Source organism: Lampetra planeri, chromosome 14 (genome assembly GCF_965212315.1).
Source record: "Lampetra planeri chromosome 14, kcLamPlan1.2.h2, whole genome shotgun sequence".
Taxonomy (NCBI): domain Eukaryota; kingdom Metazoa; phylum Chordata; class Hyperoartia; order Petromyzontiformes; family Petromyzontidae; genus Lampetra; species Lampetra planeri.
The window spans coordinates 13654302-13670925 of NC_136120.1; the positions used below are offsets into that span (position 1 = coordinate 13654302).

Sequence of the window (16624 nt, forward strand, 5' to 3'; positions counted from 1 at the left end):
CATGCAGCCAGCTATGGCTGCAGAGTTTAGTAGTGCATGTTGTTACCGTCGTTTATTGTGAAAATTCGTCACAGTTCCTATGACCACTGTTTCATTGCTTTTATGGCTTTATTTTGGTGATTTTCGAAAAGTTTTTTGGTTTGGCCATGTTTGTTCGTTGTCGTACAGAGTTAGACTGATGGCCTTAATCTAAGTTGTCTTGTGGTTGTTGTTGTTGTTGTTTGACTTGCATCCCACTGGGATTTTTGCACACAGTGTTGGTGTACGGTGATTTTTCTGCAATATTTTGCTGTCTTTTCTTGGATTTTCTGTTTGCGCATAGTCACATATTCACTTTAAGATGTTTTTTGTTCATGTTTTTGTTTTTTGTTTGTTGCGGTTGCACCCGATTCAAGAGCCGAATGGCTCACAGGGCTATACCTAATCAATGAACTTGAAACTTGAACTTGACCTGGCTATCACAAATGATCGTTCCACGATGTGCGATTAATTACCGCCGCGTGGAAATTAACCGCAGCCGAAAATAGTCCAAATTCGTGCTACGTCACGTCACTGATACCTGGGGCAATGAATGGGACGGGGGGCGGGGTGACGGCGGGGGCGGGCGGGGGGGGGGGCGGGGGGAACATTAAGTGGGCGTGGCTTGGAACTCAACTATAAAGCCCTGGCAGAGAGACAGAGACACAGTCCGAGACAGGTTAGCAGACCGGCACACACAGAATTTAATATCTATCATAGATAGACACGCGTGTGGGTATATATGTATACATAAAACCGTTGCTAGAAAATTCACCAGACATCGGAACAGACCTTTACACAACACAGACAATTTTACAGAGAGACAGGCAGATATTTAACCAAACATATCAACGGGACGACACACAGACAGACATTTAAACAGACGCGCAGAGTAGACGACACACAGAGCGAGCGAGCGAGAGAGACAGCAGAGATCACGAAAGTCTGTCGACTTCCCAATCTGCGAGCGCCTATTTCTCACGATGGATGTCATGAAGAGCAAGGGTCGAACCCAGGGACGCAACTCCACGGAGCTGATGATCACCGTGAGTCCTTCTCGTACTCCTCCACCTCTTCCATCTCTTCCACCGCGTCCTCCACTTGCATTACCAGCTCCTCCACCACCTCGATCTCGTCCACCACCACCTCCTTCTCCTCTTCCATTACCACCTCCTCTTCCATAGGGGTGCCACGGTGGCTAGGAGATGTTAACTACCTCGCCTGGTATACAGGAGGTCGTGGGTTCGATCCCGATCCAGACCCTGACGCCTGCTGCTGTATTTTTGGAGTTTGCGTGTCTCTCTCTCTCTCTCTCCCCGTGGTCGCGTGGATTTTTCTCCGGATTCTCCGGTTTTTATCGCCACGCTTAGAATCGACATGCGCTGGTTTCAATGTCCACACGACAAACCACTTCGTTAAGCGATCATTTGTGGCCGGGTCGCTTTAAAAAAAATTGCTACATAGCTCGGTTGGGCTTTACCTGGTAAAATAAGAAAAGTTTAGTAGTTTAACTCCCAAATCACCTTCTACGAAACCTCCACTACCACCTCCTCTATCCCTCTAAGACCTCCACCTCCTCCGTTTCCTCCGTTGACCAGCGTGGTGAAGTATGGTCAAATAACTCCCACCACTGGCAGGGCGTCGGGAGGCCCTCATCCAGCAGTGGAATCGACAGGGCCTCTACATGTGCATAATTATAACATAAATAATACCAATACGACATTAACATGCGTACGATTATCAGCACGCTGTACTTGTGTTCATTCATGATGGGACGGTTCTCGTCATGGAAATATGGAATTTCCACCGCTGGCTGAGGCCCGCTAATGGAGATGAGCAACTGACGTTGTTCGTCATGGCCAGGAGTCGAACCTCATTGTCTGGGATCATGGTGCAATTCGCTCATTGTACGTGGCTCTGTATGACGCATAAGACACGGATAAAGATCCCCCGTATAGCCTTAACAGGCTGCTGGGGCAAGGGCTGTTAGCGAGCACCTCTGAAGGCCGGCACGACACACGAGGGGGAGGTTGGCCAACACCACGCACGACCGCCTTTGTCTCCCTAGTGGCGATGCTTATACATAGCACCAAGTACTCATTTGAGGCTGAGTCTACCTAGGGGAGGCACAGGACCGGTTCAAATAATCGTCACTGGTGTTGGCCGTGAGCGGGACGCGACATCGGTTGGCTCGGGTTCGTAGCGCAGCGTAGCGCTAACCGCTGCACCACCGCTCCCCTACACACACACTCACACACGCAGGTGGACGTGGAGACGATCACTCGCCCGTCGGAGCCGCGTGGCAAGGCGGGGAACCCCTGTGCGGGAGCCTGCTCCTGGTTGGGGTCTCACCAGGTCGTCGTGGCCTGCATTGTCACCCTCTGCCTGCTTCTGGTTGCGGCAGGCGTCCTCGCCGGCGTGTTCGGTGAGCCCGCGGAACGAGCCCGGCCCTCGACTTTGTTAAAATAAAAATCCTGTAATAATGAGCTGGGCAGCTTTGTTTGTTTGTTAAAAAACGACTTGGCTATCACAAATCAAAGCTCAAACGAAGTGGGCTCATCTTCACCGGGACGTGTATAGCAGTAGCCAAACACTCTACACGCGTGTTTTAGAAAGGTGGAGGGAAAACCCGGAGGACCCGGAGAAAAATCCACCCTACCACGGGGAGAGAGACGGAGAGAGAGAGACGCAAACTCCAAATATACAGCAGCTAGCGTCAGGATCTGGATCGAACCCACGACCTTCCTGCATACCAGGCGAGGTAGTAAACATCTCGTAGCCAACCGTGGTTCGCGGTTCGAATCCAGAAGGCCGTCCCGGTTATAAGTGCGGGCGAAATGTTCGCCTGCTGCTGTATATTTGGAGTTTGCGTCTCTCTCTCTCCGCGTGATCGCGTGGATTTTTTTCCGGACACTCCGGTTTTTTATCTCCACGTTTGAAATCAACATCTCGCGCTTAGAGTCTGTGGCTGCTGCTATAAATCCACTTCGTTGAGCTATCATTTGCGATAGCCAGTGGGCCTTAACCTGGTAAAATAAAATAAAAAGTTGAGTAACATCTGCAACAAGCGGCGAACACACTGCCTCTGGGCCGTGACACCGGCCCGACAACCATAATGTTGATATTGTGGTTAAATTTCGATTTAAAGCTTTCGTGACTGCAGGGATTCATCTTCTTGGTTCTTTCGGTAAAGTCACGTAGAAGGGAAGTAATAAAATAATAAAAATAAAACATAATAAAATAATTCTCACGACGTTTCGGCTACAACGCAAGCAGCCGTCTTCACCTGAAGACGGCTGCTTGCGTTGTAGCCGGAACGTCGTGAGCGGGACGCGACATCGGTTATTGATATTGTGGTTGTTGTTGTTATTCTGGTTGTGGTTGTTGTGGTTGATATTGTGGTTTATATTGTGGTTGTTTTGATTTAAAGATTTCGTGACTGCAGGGATTCATCTTCTTGGTTCTTTCGGTAAAGTCACGTAGAAGGGGAATAATAAAAATTGTTTTATATTTTTATTATTTCCCTTCTACGTGACTTTACCGAAAGAACCAAGAATATTGTGGTTGTTGTGGTTGATATTGTGGTTGATGTTGTTGACAATGTTGTTGATATTGTGGTTGTTGTTGTCTCTCTGCAGGTGCCCAGCGAGCCAACATGTCTGACGACAAAATTCCGAGTAAGTTCATGAAGCCGTGATCCGCTTTATCGCTCCCCTCTCCCCCCACCCCCCTCTCACCTCCACCTGTAAACACCAATCAGCAATCCCTTCCCCCCCTTGCGAATTGAACACGTGACTGTACTCTCATCCAATCATCGCCGATAACCGTCACTTTATCTCGATGATTTGTATCGCGGGAAAACACACCACGTGGTGCTGTTATTATTCCTGATTCATTTGATGGGTCGATAGAGAAGTAAACGATTCAATTGCATCGCCACCCTGTCCTGTGACCGAGCATGCAAATAACGCGCAAAGTGTTCCCGCATCCACCCGCTCGGCTTCCAACCTCATCGCGCGCGCACCATTCCTTGAACTAGAGGCTGGTTTCGCCCTATTGGGTCTCATCGGCAGTTAGGTGCGCTGCAAAATACAAAGCAAATATTGGCAAGGGCACCCTCTCTCTAAACAATAAAACGCGCACCACTTTTACGTATTTAATAATCTTATACACTTTTACGTGTAACTTTGAACACCATATCCACGCGTTATATGTGATGCCTTACCATTCAACATTGATTCCGACCGTTCATCTGATGCTAATTGACGCCATTGTCTCTCGTGATGTTCTAGAAGGGTTAGACATTTGAAGAATGGTACAAATGACAGAGTCGTTTATTTTTCCAGGGAAAAACTCAAACTCATGATAATCAACAATTAGTACTTATAGCGGCGCTTTGCTTAAATATCTCGGAGGCTCAAAGCGCCCTCCTTAAATCGCGTCCCATCTTAGACACCCGAAAGGCATCCCCCCCCACACACACACCGTGGGTGCCACGGTGGCGAGGAGATGTTAACTACCTCGCCTGGTATACAGGATGTCGTGACTTCGATCCCCACCCTGATGCCTGCTGCTGTATATTTGGAGTTAGTGCGCGTCTCCGTGTTTGGAGATTTTTTTCCGGGTCCTCCGGTTTTTTCCCTCCACATTTCGAATCGACATCACGCGTTTAAGAGTATTTGTCTGCTATAAATGTCCACGTGATGATGATGATGATGACAAGCCACTTCGTTGAGCTATCATTTGTGACAGCCAGGTCACTTCTTAAAAAGAGCTACATCGCTCAGGGGGCCTTACCTGGTAAAATATTAAAGTTCAAATACCTCTTCCTGTACGGCACAATGTGACTCAGCACCCGGTCTGCGAGCGAGGCATTACTCTGCTCGTAACAACAACAATTCACAACGATGCCAACGTGTAACAATGCGCCACCGCCCAACAACAATTCACAACGATGCCAACGTGTAACAATGCGCCACCGCCCAACAACAACAATTCATAACAATGCCAACGTGTAACAATGCGCCACCACCAAACAACAATTAATAACAATGCCAACGTGTAACAATGCGCCACCACCCTACAACAACAATTCATAACAATGCCAACGTGTAACAATGCGCCACCACCAAACAACAATTAATAACAATGCCAACGTGTAACAATGCGCCACCGCCCTACAACAACAATTCATAACAATGCCAACGTGTAACAATGCGCCACCACCAAACAACAATTAATAACAATGCCAACGTGTAACAATGCGCCACCGCCCTACAACAACAATTCATAACAATGCCAACGTGTAACAATGCGCCACCGCCCTACAACAACAATTCATAACAATGCCAACGTGTAACAATGCGCCACCACCCTACAACAACAATTCATAACAATACCAACGTGTAACAATGCGCCACCGCCCTACAACAACAATTCATAACAATGCCAACGTGTAACAATGCGCCACCACCCTACAACAACAATTCATAACAATGCCAACGTGTAACAATGCGCCACCGCCCAACAACAACAATTCATAACAATGCCAACGTGTAACAATGCGCCACCACCCTACAACAACAATTCATAACAATGCCAACGTGTAACAATGCGCCACCGCCCTACAACAACAATTCATAACAATACCAACGTGTAACAATGCGCCACCACCCTACAACAACAATTCATAACAATACCAACGTGTAACAATGCGCCACCGCCCTACAACAACAATTCATAACATTACCAACGTGTAACAATGCGCCACCGCCCTACAACAACAATTCATAACAATGCCAACGTGTAACAATGCGCCACCACCCTACAACAACAATTCATAACAATGCCAACGTGTAACAATGCGCCACCACCCTACAACAACAATTCATAACAATGCCAATGTGTAACAATGCGCCACCGCTCTACAACAACAATTCATAACAATGCCAACGTGTAACAATGCGCCACCACCCTACAACAACAATTCATAACAATGCCAATGTGTAACAATGCGCCACCACCAAACAACAATTAATAACAATGCCAACGTGTAACAATGCGCCACCACCCTACAACAACAATTCATAACAATGCCAACGTGTAACAATGCGCCACCACCAAACAACAATTAATAACAATGCCAACGTGTAACAATGCGCCACCACCCTACAACAACAATTCATAACAATGCCAACGTGTAACAATGCGCCACCGCTCTACAACAACAATTCATAACAATGCCAACGTGTAACAATGCGCCACCACCAAACAACAATTAATAACAATGCCAACGTGTAACAATGCGCCACCACCCTACAACAACAATTCATAACAATGCCAACGTGTAACAATGCGCCACCGCTCTACAACAACAATTCATAACAATGCCAACGTGTAACAATGCGCCACCACCAAACAACAATTAATAACAATGCCAACGTGTAACAATGCGCCACCGCTCTACAACAACAATTCATAACAATGCCAACGTGTAACAATGCGCCACCACCCTACAACAACAATTCATAACAATGCCAACGTGTAACAATGCGCCACCGCTCTACAACAACAATTCATAACAATGCCAACGTGTAACAATGCGCCACCACCAAACAACAATTAATAACAATGCCAACGTGTAACAATGCGCCACCACCCTACAACAACAATTCATAACAATGCCAACGTGTAACAATGCGCCACCGCCCTACAACAACAATTCATAACAATGCCAACGTGTAACAATGCGCCACCACCCTACAACAACAATTCATAACAATGCCAACGTGTAACAATGCGCCACCGCCCAACAACAACAATTCATAACAATGCCAACGTGTAACAATGCGCCACCACCCTACAACAACAATTCATAACAATGCCAACGTGTAACAATGCGCCACCGCTCTACAACAACAATTCATAACAATGCCAACGTGTAACAATGCGCCACCGCCCAACAACAACAATTCATAACAATGCCAACGTGTAACAATGCGCCACCACCCTACGGTATCCGCTCGCTCTCGGAGAGAAAGGACTTCAGAGGCGCCGCGAGGACGAGCCGCAGACGAGCAATGACCCCCGGGGCGCTACCGACAACGATTTCCCAAGCTCTGCGATCCTCTCCAAATCTCGCGGTGTCATCGTCCCGATCAAAGGCCGCAGTGGGGCTCATCTGCCGCGTGATTCTCTCGCTCTCCTCGCAGGCACCTCCGGCGGCTTCAAGGGCTGCGGTTGGCGCCCCGACGTGGGCACGCGCATCGTGAACGGGGAGAAGAGTTTGAGCGCTTGGCCCTGGCAGGTGAGCCTGCAGAACAAGTTCAAGACGGACAAGTGGACACATTTCTGCGGCGCCTCCATCATCTCCTCCACGTGGCTGCTCACGGCCAGACACTGCATCACCAACGTCCGGTGAGTGGGGGGAACGGGATGGTGGCATGGGGGGGGGGGGGGGGTGCGGGGAAACTCGCAGTCGTCAGCTCGTGTGTGAGTCTGGGGTTCACTCGGAGTCTATGGGTCGCTATGTAAGTCTATGGTCTATGGCTCTCTGTGCGAGTTTATGGGTCTCCGTGTGAGTCTATGGGTCTGTGGGTCACTATGTGCGTCTATGGTCTATGGCTCTCTGTGCGAGTTTATGGGTCTCCGTGTGAGTCTATGGGTCTGTGGGTCACTATGTGAGTCTATGGTCTATGGCTCTCTGTGCGAGTTTATGGATCTCTGTGTTAAACCCGCACCCTCTGCACACCCCCCCTCCCCCCCCCACACGCGGGCAGGAACCTCACGGGCGAAATCATCGCGGTGATGGGCACCAACTCGCTGACCGACACCAGCTTGGCAATCCAGAGGGTTTCCGTCGCCGAGATCGTGCTGCACCCGGACGGCGAATCGAGCGACGTGGCGCTGCTGCGGCTGGCCTGGAGCGTCGCATTCTCGGCCACGGTGGGGCCCGTCTGCCTCCCCGTGAACGCGAGCACGGCGCAGCCCGGCACGCCGTGCTACGTCACTGGCTGGGGACTCACCGCAACCGACGGTGAGAGCTCGCAGGCGGATGACCAGGACATCTCCAGGTCGCTCTACTAGGCAATCCACCCCCCAACCCCAAACACAAAGATGCCCCGCATAGCCTTGGCAGACTGTTGGGGCAAGTTCTGTTAGCGAGTAGTACCTATAAAGGCTGGCGCCATCATCATCACCACCGTCATCACCGTCATCACCAACATCATCACCACGCCCGGCCATCTATGTGATGTTTACACACCGCGCCAGGTACTCATTTGAGGCTGAATCGACCTCAGGAAGGCCCGGGACTTGCTTCAGATAATTGTCAATGTTGTTGGCCATGAGCGGGAATCGAACTCAGGTCGCTGGGTTTAGGGAGCCACGGTGGCTATGAGATCTTAACTACCTCGCCTGGTATACAGGAGATCATGGATTTGATCCCGACCCTGATGTCCGTTTAATTGGAATTACGCGGGTCGTGTGGATTTTTCCCCGGGTCCTCCGGTGTTTCCCTCCACATTTAGAATCAACATCATGCATTCCGATTTTTTGGCTACATCTATAAATGTCCCCATGATAAGCCACTTCGTTGGCTATCATTTGTGATAGCTAGGTCGCTCCTGAGCTGCATAGCTCAATGGGCCTTACATGGTAAAATATAAAATTAGTTTATAGTTTTTAGTGCGCTTACCGCATAACTACAGCGATGACTTTAACTGATGAGCTGAAGTCGCTTACCGCATAACTATACAGTGGCGGCGACGCCGATGATGATAACAGCAATGATGATGATGATCTAAGACTCGCATCGTCTCTTGCACTCTTGCATCTCCAGACACAACCAAACAATTGGATCTCCGCGAAGTGCAGTTGACCATCATGAAGGACGATGATTGCAAACTGACGAACAACGGCCATCCTCTCAAGCCGAGCATGATGTGCGCCGCGGACGTCTACACCCACGCGGACACCTGCCAGGTGAGTGTCGCGAATCCATGGCAGGAAACCTCATCACCTCACCTGAATCAGCTCGAGCCTCCAGTGAATCACGTGACAGCCGTGCCTCCCCCCCCCCCCCCCCCCATGGCTCTGAATCCCTCTTGCTCTCATATTTTTTTTATCTCTAAACCAGATCCAGCCTTTACACCATTGGAACCTCATTTGCCAGTAAAAAATATGATAATTGGATTTTTACCCTTTAATCTGGCAACAATACTGACACCTTTTTTACAAGGAGTCATGTTTGCATAGACCACAATACCTGCAGTTATAATGCAAACAAAAAACATAACTCTGATAATGTATGCACTGTCCTTGAAGTTGATTGGTCCACACCCGAGACAGCTTTCTTTAGAGCCTAGTCTCACATGGCGTTGGACCAGATAACGCCAATAGGCGCACAACTCAAAGACAATGCACCATCAGAGTATGAGAGCTCGGGGTAAACATTTACACCATTGGAACCTCATTTGCCAGTAAAAATATGATAATTGGTTTTTTACCCTTTAATCTGGCAACAAAACTGACGCCTTTTTTTTACAAGGAGTCATGTTTGCATAGACCACAATACCTGCAGTTATAATGCAAACAAAAAACATAACTCTGATAATGTATGCACTGTCCTTGAAGTTGATTGGTCCACACCCGAGACAGCTTTGATTGGTGTGGACCAATCAACTTCAAGGACAGTGCATACATTATCAGAGTTATGTTTTTTGTTTGCATTATGGCTGCAGGTATTGTGGTCTATGCAAACATGACTCCTTGTAAAAAAGGCGTCCGTTTTGTTGCCAGATAGAAGGGTAAAAAACCAATCATCAGATCCAGCCTTCCGTAAATCACGTGAATTCCACGTGGCCCCCCCATCGCCCCCGAATTTCTCCCCTCTCGTCTCCACCTCTGAGTGTCCTCAAGCCCCTGCCTTGCGCCACGCGACTTCTGCTCTTGACCGTTCTCCGCCACCTCTTGCGGTCCGCGTCGCAGGGCGACTCGGGGGGCCCGCTGGTGCGCTTGGCGGGGGACACGGAGCCGTCGCCCGGCCGCTGGGTGCTCGAGGGCGTCACGAGCTTCGGCAAAGGGTGCGGCAGCAGGGACTTCCTCGGCGTGTACGCACGCGTGTCGGCCTTCACCCAGTGGATCTCCCGCACCACAACAACCGAAACAACCACCACCACCACCACCACAACAACAACAACAACAACCGGCAAGTCGGCTCGCTGAAGGGTCTCGTCATTTGACCGCTCGAGTCTCAACTTCCCGGAGCTTGCCCTGGCTTCGTAAGTCATCGTCCCGATCGAAGGCCGCAGTGGGGCTCATCTGCCGCGTGATTCTCTCGCTCTCCTCGCAGGCACCTCCGGCGGCTTCAAGGGTTGCGGTTGGCGCCCCGAAGCGGGCACGCGCATCGTGAACGGGGAGAAGAGTAAGAGCGCGTGGCCCTGGCAGGTGAGCCTGCAGAACAAGTTCAACTCGAAGTCGACACATTTATGCGGCGCCTCCATCATCTCCTCCACGTGGCTGCTCACGGCCAGACACTGCATCACCAAAATCTGGTGAGTGGGGGGAACGGGATAGTGGCACGGGGGGGGGGGGGGGGAGATTACGGGGAACTCGCAGTCGTCGGCTCGTGTGTGAGTCTGAGGGTCACTCGGAGTCTATGGGTCTCTGTGATGGTCTATATGGGTCTGTGGGTCACTATGTGAGTCTATGGTCTATGGCTCTCTGTGCGAGTTTATGATTCTCTGTGTTAAACTCGCACCCTCTGCACCCCCCCCCCCCGCCCCCCCACACGCGCAGGAACAACACGGGTGAAATCATCGCAGTGATGGGCACCAACTCGCTGACCGACACCAGCTTGGCAATCCAGAGGGTGCCCATCGCCAAGATCGTGCTGCACCCGGACGCCGATAGCGACGTGGCGCTGCTGCGGCTGGCCCGGAGCATCGTCTTCTCGGCCACGGTGGGGCCCGTCTGCCTCCCCGTGAACGCGAGCACGGCGCAGCCCGGCACGCCGTGCTACGTCACCGGCTGGGGACTCACCGCGACCGACGGTGAGAGCGCGCGGGCGGATGACCAGGACGTCTCAAGGTCACTCTACTAGGCAACCCCCCACAAACCCAAAGACAAAGATGCCCCGCATAGCCTTAGCAGACTGTTGGGGCAAGTGATGTTAGCGAGTAGCACCTATGAAGGTCGGCACGGCACACGAGGGGGTGGGTGGCCATCACCACGCACGGCCGCCTTTGTCTCCCTAGTGGTGGTGTTTATACACTGCGCCAGGTACTCATTTGAGGATGAATCGACCTCAGGAAGGCCCGAGCATTGCTTCAGATAATTGTCAATGTTGTTGGTCGTGAGCGGGAATCAAACTCGGGTCACTGGGTTTAGGGAGCCATGGTGACGAGGAGATGTTAACTACCTCACCTGGTATACAGGAGGTCGTGGGTTTGATCCCGACCCTGACGCCCGTTTAATTGGAATTATGCGGGTCGCGTGGATTTTTCCCCAGGTCCTCCGGTGTTTCCCTCCATATTTAGAATCAACTTCGCACATTCCGATTATTTGGCTACATCTATAAATGTCCCCATGATAAGCCACTTCGTTGAGCTATCATTTGTGATAGCTCGGTCGCTCCTGAAGAAGAGCTACATAGCTCAATGGGCCTTACGTGGTAAAATATAAAATTAGTTTATAGTTTTTAGTGCGCTTACCGCATAACTACAGTGATGACTTTAACTGATGAGTTGAAGTCGCTTACCGCATAACTATACCATGACAGTGGCGGCGACGCCGATGATGATAATAGCAATAATGATGATGATCTAAGACTCGCATCGTCTCTTGCACTCTCGCATCTCCAGACACAACCAAACAATTGGATCTCCGCGAAGCGCAGTTGACCATCATGAAGGATGATGATTGCATACCGACGAACAACGGCCATCCGCTCAAGCCGAGCATGATGTGCGCCGCGGACGTCTCCACCCACGCGGACACCTGCCAGGTGAGCGTCGCGAATCCATGGCAGGAAACCTCATCACCTCATCACCTCACCTGGATCAGCTCGAGCCTCCATTGAATCACGTGACAGCCGTGCCCCCCCCCACCACGGCTCTGAATCCCTCTTGCTCTCATATTTTTTAATCTCTAAACCAGTTCCATCCTCCTGTAAATCACGTGACTTCTACGTGGCCCCCCGCCATCGCCCCCGAATTTCTCCCCTCTCATCTCCACCTCTGAGTGTCCTCAAGCCCCTGCTTTGCGCCACGCGACTTCTGCTCTTGACCGTTCTCCGCCACCTCTTGCGGTCCGCGTCGCAGGGCGACTCGGGGGGCCCGCTGGTGCGCTTGGCGGGGGACACGGAGCCGTCGCCCGGCCGCTGGGTGCTCGAGGGCGTCACGAGCTTCGGCAAAGATTGTGGCAGCAGTGAATACCTCGGCGTGTACGCACGCGTGTCGGCCTTCAGCCAGTGGATCTCCAGCACCACGGCAACCGAAACCACCACCGCCACTACAACAACAACGACCGGCAAGTCGGCTCGCTGAAGGGTCTCCCCGAGTCTCGTCGTTTGACCGCTCGAGTCTCAACTTCCTGAAACGTGCCCTGGCTTCGTAAGTCACGACGCTCGCCGCACTTGCCCCGAACTTGTCTGTTGAGGCTATACCGGGGTCGCGGTGGGGGGGGGGGGGGACACCTTTGCCTTTGGTGGTGATGGTGGCCGATGGTGCCGACGATGTCACGGACAGCACGAGAACGTCCCCGCCATGTCAACGGTCGTTTTCCGCGCTGCCGAAGAAGACCTTGGGCTCGGCATCAACGGCGTCTCGTGGTCGGCATCGTCCTTCCACGTGTCTGCGCACGCGCACGTGCGTGTGTGTGCGTTAACAGCACTTGCCCCTACAGTTTGTTAAGGCTATACGGGGGATCTTTGTGTGCGTTTAACTTCGTCCGCACCGCACGTGGTCAACCGCGCTCATCGGGAGTTGTGGGGCAAGGACCACGACGGCAAGTCCCACGGCCTGGCAGGTGGTCGCGGGCGTCGCGAACTACATCCAGGCGGGTCAGAGACTCTAAATAAAATACTTCTCAACCCGGCATACCACCTCCAGTATTCCTCATCCCGCTACCGCCCACGGCTGCGCAAGTCACGGGCTGCCATCGCTCCCTCTGACCAGGAAGCGGGAGGATATTTAGCGAGAATAAAAGGAAGGGCCTCAGTGTCGGCAGGGAGGGGTGAGGGTTGTGTGTTTGTGTACCCTGCCTCGTCACCCTCGCGATATGCACCGCCGCTTGCCGTGCCTCTTGTTGCCTGCAGTGGGCTCACGTGACCCCTGCAGTCGCTAGTGGCCGCTATAGCCACGGGTACCGTCCTGTCGTGTATATCTATAGATATATAAAAGGGAAATTTGTGAATGTGTGTCTGTTCCAAATGTTTAGCATACTTCCTGACATGCAACAAACTTGACATTTGGCATGTGGGCAGCTTCCAGACTGTACACAATGCAAAAAGTATAAACATTTACTTTTGTTTTGGGGGGGGGGGGCACAATAATGGATCTATTTTGCACGGCAAGTGAGCGGTGACGTCACATCTGTGATATCACCTGCATGCGGTAGCGTCACGCAGTGTGCCTGCTGACGTCACGCCCCCCCCCCCCCCACCCTCCACGTAGGCCGTGTATTAATCCAAGACAAGAATCCAAGTCTCGGGCGAAGCCGGGTCGTAAAGCGAGTAGTGTATATGTTAACAATAAGAGAGGTGACCGCGTGGCTCAAGAGTCAGAGACGCCGAGCCCGGCAACTTTGAGAGCCTGGGTTCGAGTCCGGGTTTCAGACGCCAAGGTGTGCAGCGATCGTGCCCCGGGGGTTCTCGAGCGTAGCGAGGTGACGGCTCGGCAGGGTCACAAGTGACTCGGGCAGAGACCCGTAGACTCACATAGAGACCCATAGACTCACGTAGAGTCCAATAGACAGACTCACGTAGAGACCCATAGACAGACTCGCACAGAGACCCATAGACTCGCACAGAGACCCACAGACTCACATTGAGACCCATACTCGCATAGAGACCCATAGACTCACATAGAGTCCAATAGACAGACTCACAAAGAGACCCATACTCGCATAGAGACCCATAGACTCACATAGAGTCCAAGAGAAAGACTCACATTGAGACCCATACTCGCATAGAGACCCATAGACTCACATAGAGTCCAATAGACAGACTCACGTAGAAACCCATACTCGCATAGAGACCCATAGACTCATAGAGAGCCGTAGACTCACATAGAGACCCATAGACTCACATAGAGTCCAATAGACAGACTCACGTAGAGACCCATAGACAGACTTGCACAGAGACCCATAGACTCGCACAGAGACCCATAGACTCGCACAGAGACCCATAGACTCGCACAGAGACCCATAGACTCACATAGAGACCCGTAGACTCGCACAGAGACCCATAGACTCGCACAGAGATCCATAGACTCGCATAGAGACCCATAGACTCGCATAGAGTCCAATAGACAGACTCGCATAGAGACCCATACTCACATAGAGTCCAATAAACAGACTCGCGTACGCTGCTGCGTTTGCCTGCCGCGCGAAATGTAAAACATTTAACAATTTTGTCGTATCGATATCGCCATCGTAAGATCGAAATATCGTAAGTCGGACCATCGTAAGTCGGGGACGACCTGCATTGTTACGACGCGGTTTCTGAGCGTTCGACGAGCTACTCTCTTGAACTGCGCGGCAGTGATGAGAGTAACGCTGCGGTCATCCGCCCCGCCACCTCGCATGCGAGGCATGCGTCGTCGTTGCGTCCTGTTCTCGCGCTCTTCGGGAACGCATCGACTTGCCGCCGCGTCGAGCGAGGTCTCCGCCGCGCGCGATTGTGGCCCGCACTCGCCGCGCGTATGCGAGGGATAGACGGCCGCGGCGGTGGGGCCGGTGGGGTTCGAGGGGGAGGTGGTGGTGTTGTGCATGGGTGGACGTCGGCATGATGCACGAACCCGGCAGATCGAATGCTGCTGCTGGGACGGCGTCATCGCGCGCACGTGCGCTGTGACGTCACCGCCGTGCATTCGTCGTCACACCTGCGCACGAGGCCAGGCCAAGAGTAAATCTTTTTAGATATATTATAATAAACAGAAACTGCACGTCCTGTGGACGTAACCGTGCATCCCTCCCTCCAGGCAAACTTGTTTTAAACATAGTATATTAAAATATAGTATCACAATGTACGAGTATCGTTTGTGACGGTGGTGTCTTTAGTAGCATTGTTTGTGTAATTGTCGTGATAAAATGAATAAACGGGTACAAAGATGAGTTTGCGTGGTACGTTTGAATTACGTCGTCGGGATGCTGTCGGGTGCAGTAAAGTCCACTGTTGGACTGAACTTTTCTATGCTCCAACGTCTCTCCTGCACCACGCCCTTCTCCAGCCCGCCATGCTCCCCCCTTGTGGCCTTGGCCAATGCACTGCTCGACAGAACGGAACTTCTCATTTGACTAAATTCCACTTCGGTTGAATTAAAGAACGTGTCGGGTGAGTTGCCACGCGGTGGACCGGACTGTAACTCCGTGATATCCACTTCCGTGGGCCGTTCTGAGTGGACCAGAGGTCACTTTAAGAAGGTGCCTCGTAAATAGCTCTGTCATATCCACTTCCACAGGCCGTTCTCAACTACAACAAAATCTCGATTTAAAGCTTTCGTGACTGCAGGGAATCATCGTCTTGGTACTTTCGGTAAAGTCACGTAGAATGGAAGTAATAAAATAATAAAAATAAAACATAATAAAATAATTCTCACGACGTTTTGGCCACAACGCAAGCAGCCGTCCTCAGGTGAAGACCAGGTCTGTGACTGCACCGAAAGAACCAAGAAGATACAACAAAATCATTCATTGCTGACGACGCCACTTCCAAACACGCGCCACACCTCCTCGCTTTATTTTGGCACTTTTGACCTTCACATCGACCGCCGACCACCAACCGTGTGACCTCTGCCCACCGCAACCAAATACAAAGACCCCACGCAAAGCCTGGAAAAGACGATTGGGCCCAGGATTGGTCCAGATAATCGTCACTGGTGTTGGCCGTGAGCGGGAATCGAACACTGGGTCGTCGGGTTCGTAGCGGAGCACGCGAACCGCTACACCGCAACCACCACGACCCAGGCAAGAGAGCAGCAGCTCGATCCACAGCGACGCGAACGCAGTCGGCAGTCGTACGTCAGTCCTTCGGTTGTTCTGCTCGACGGGCGCAAAAATACGTGCCGCCCGCTTCAAAAGCGGACGTCGAAGATCCCCGTGACGTCGTCGGCAGGAGCACGCCGCCGCCGCCGCCGTCGTCGCGGCTGCGTATTTGGCACGTGAGAAAGAGCACCGCCACGCCAACTCGATCGGCAATCGCGAGCGCACATCGGGCAATCGTCGTCGCACTCCCGCTACTACTGGCAGCACACCGATGCCCACCCCCCACCCCCCAAGGTCACCGTTGTAGATGAGGCCTCCTCGACTCTGGTCCCCTCCTTGGCTACCCGACCCGGTAACGCCAATCGTCGCCCACGGCGCTCCCCGCTGGGGCTTCTTCCGCTCG

General features: G+C 51.8%; 1 protein-coding gene across 1 annotated transcript; it reads left to right on the plus strand.

Annotated features, from left to right (window-relative positions):
* Positions 1–685: 685 nt before the first annotated feature.
* On the plus strand, positions 686–15351 carry LOC144722412 (transmembrane protease serine 9-like). Its single transcript, XM_078600658.1, has 11 exons — positions 686–1064; positions 2281–2443; positions 3657–3695; positions 7230–7434; positions 7797–8053; positions 8858–9000; positions 10006–10225; positions 10370–10571; positions 10816–11069; positions 11880–12022; positions 12339–15351. Exons 1-11 carry the CDS (start codon positions 1002–1004, stop codon positions 12561–12563), a joined length of 1914 nt encoding a protein of 637 aa, XP_078456784.1. The 5' UTR covers positions 686–1001; the 3' UTR covers positions 12564–15351.
* The last annotated feature ends 1273 nt before the right edge of the window (positions 15352–16624 follow it).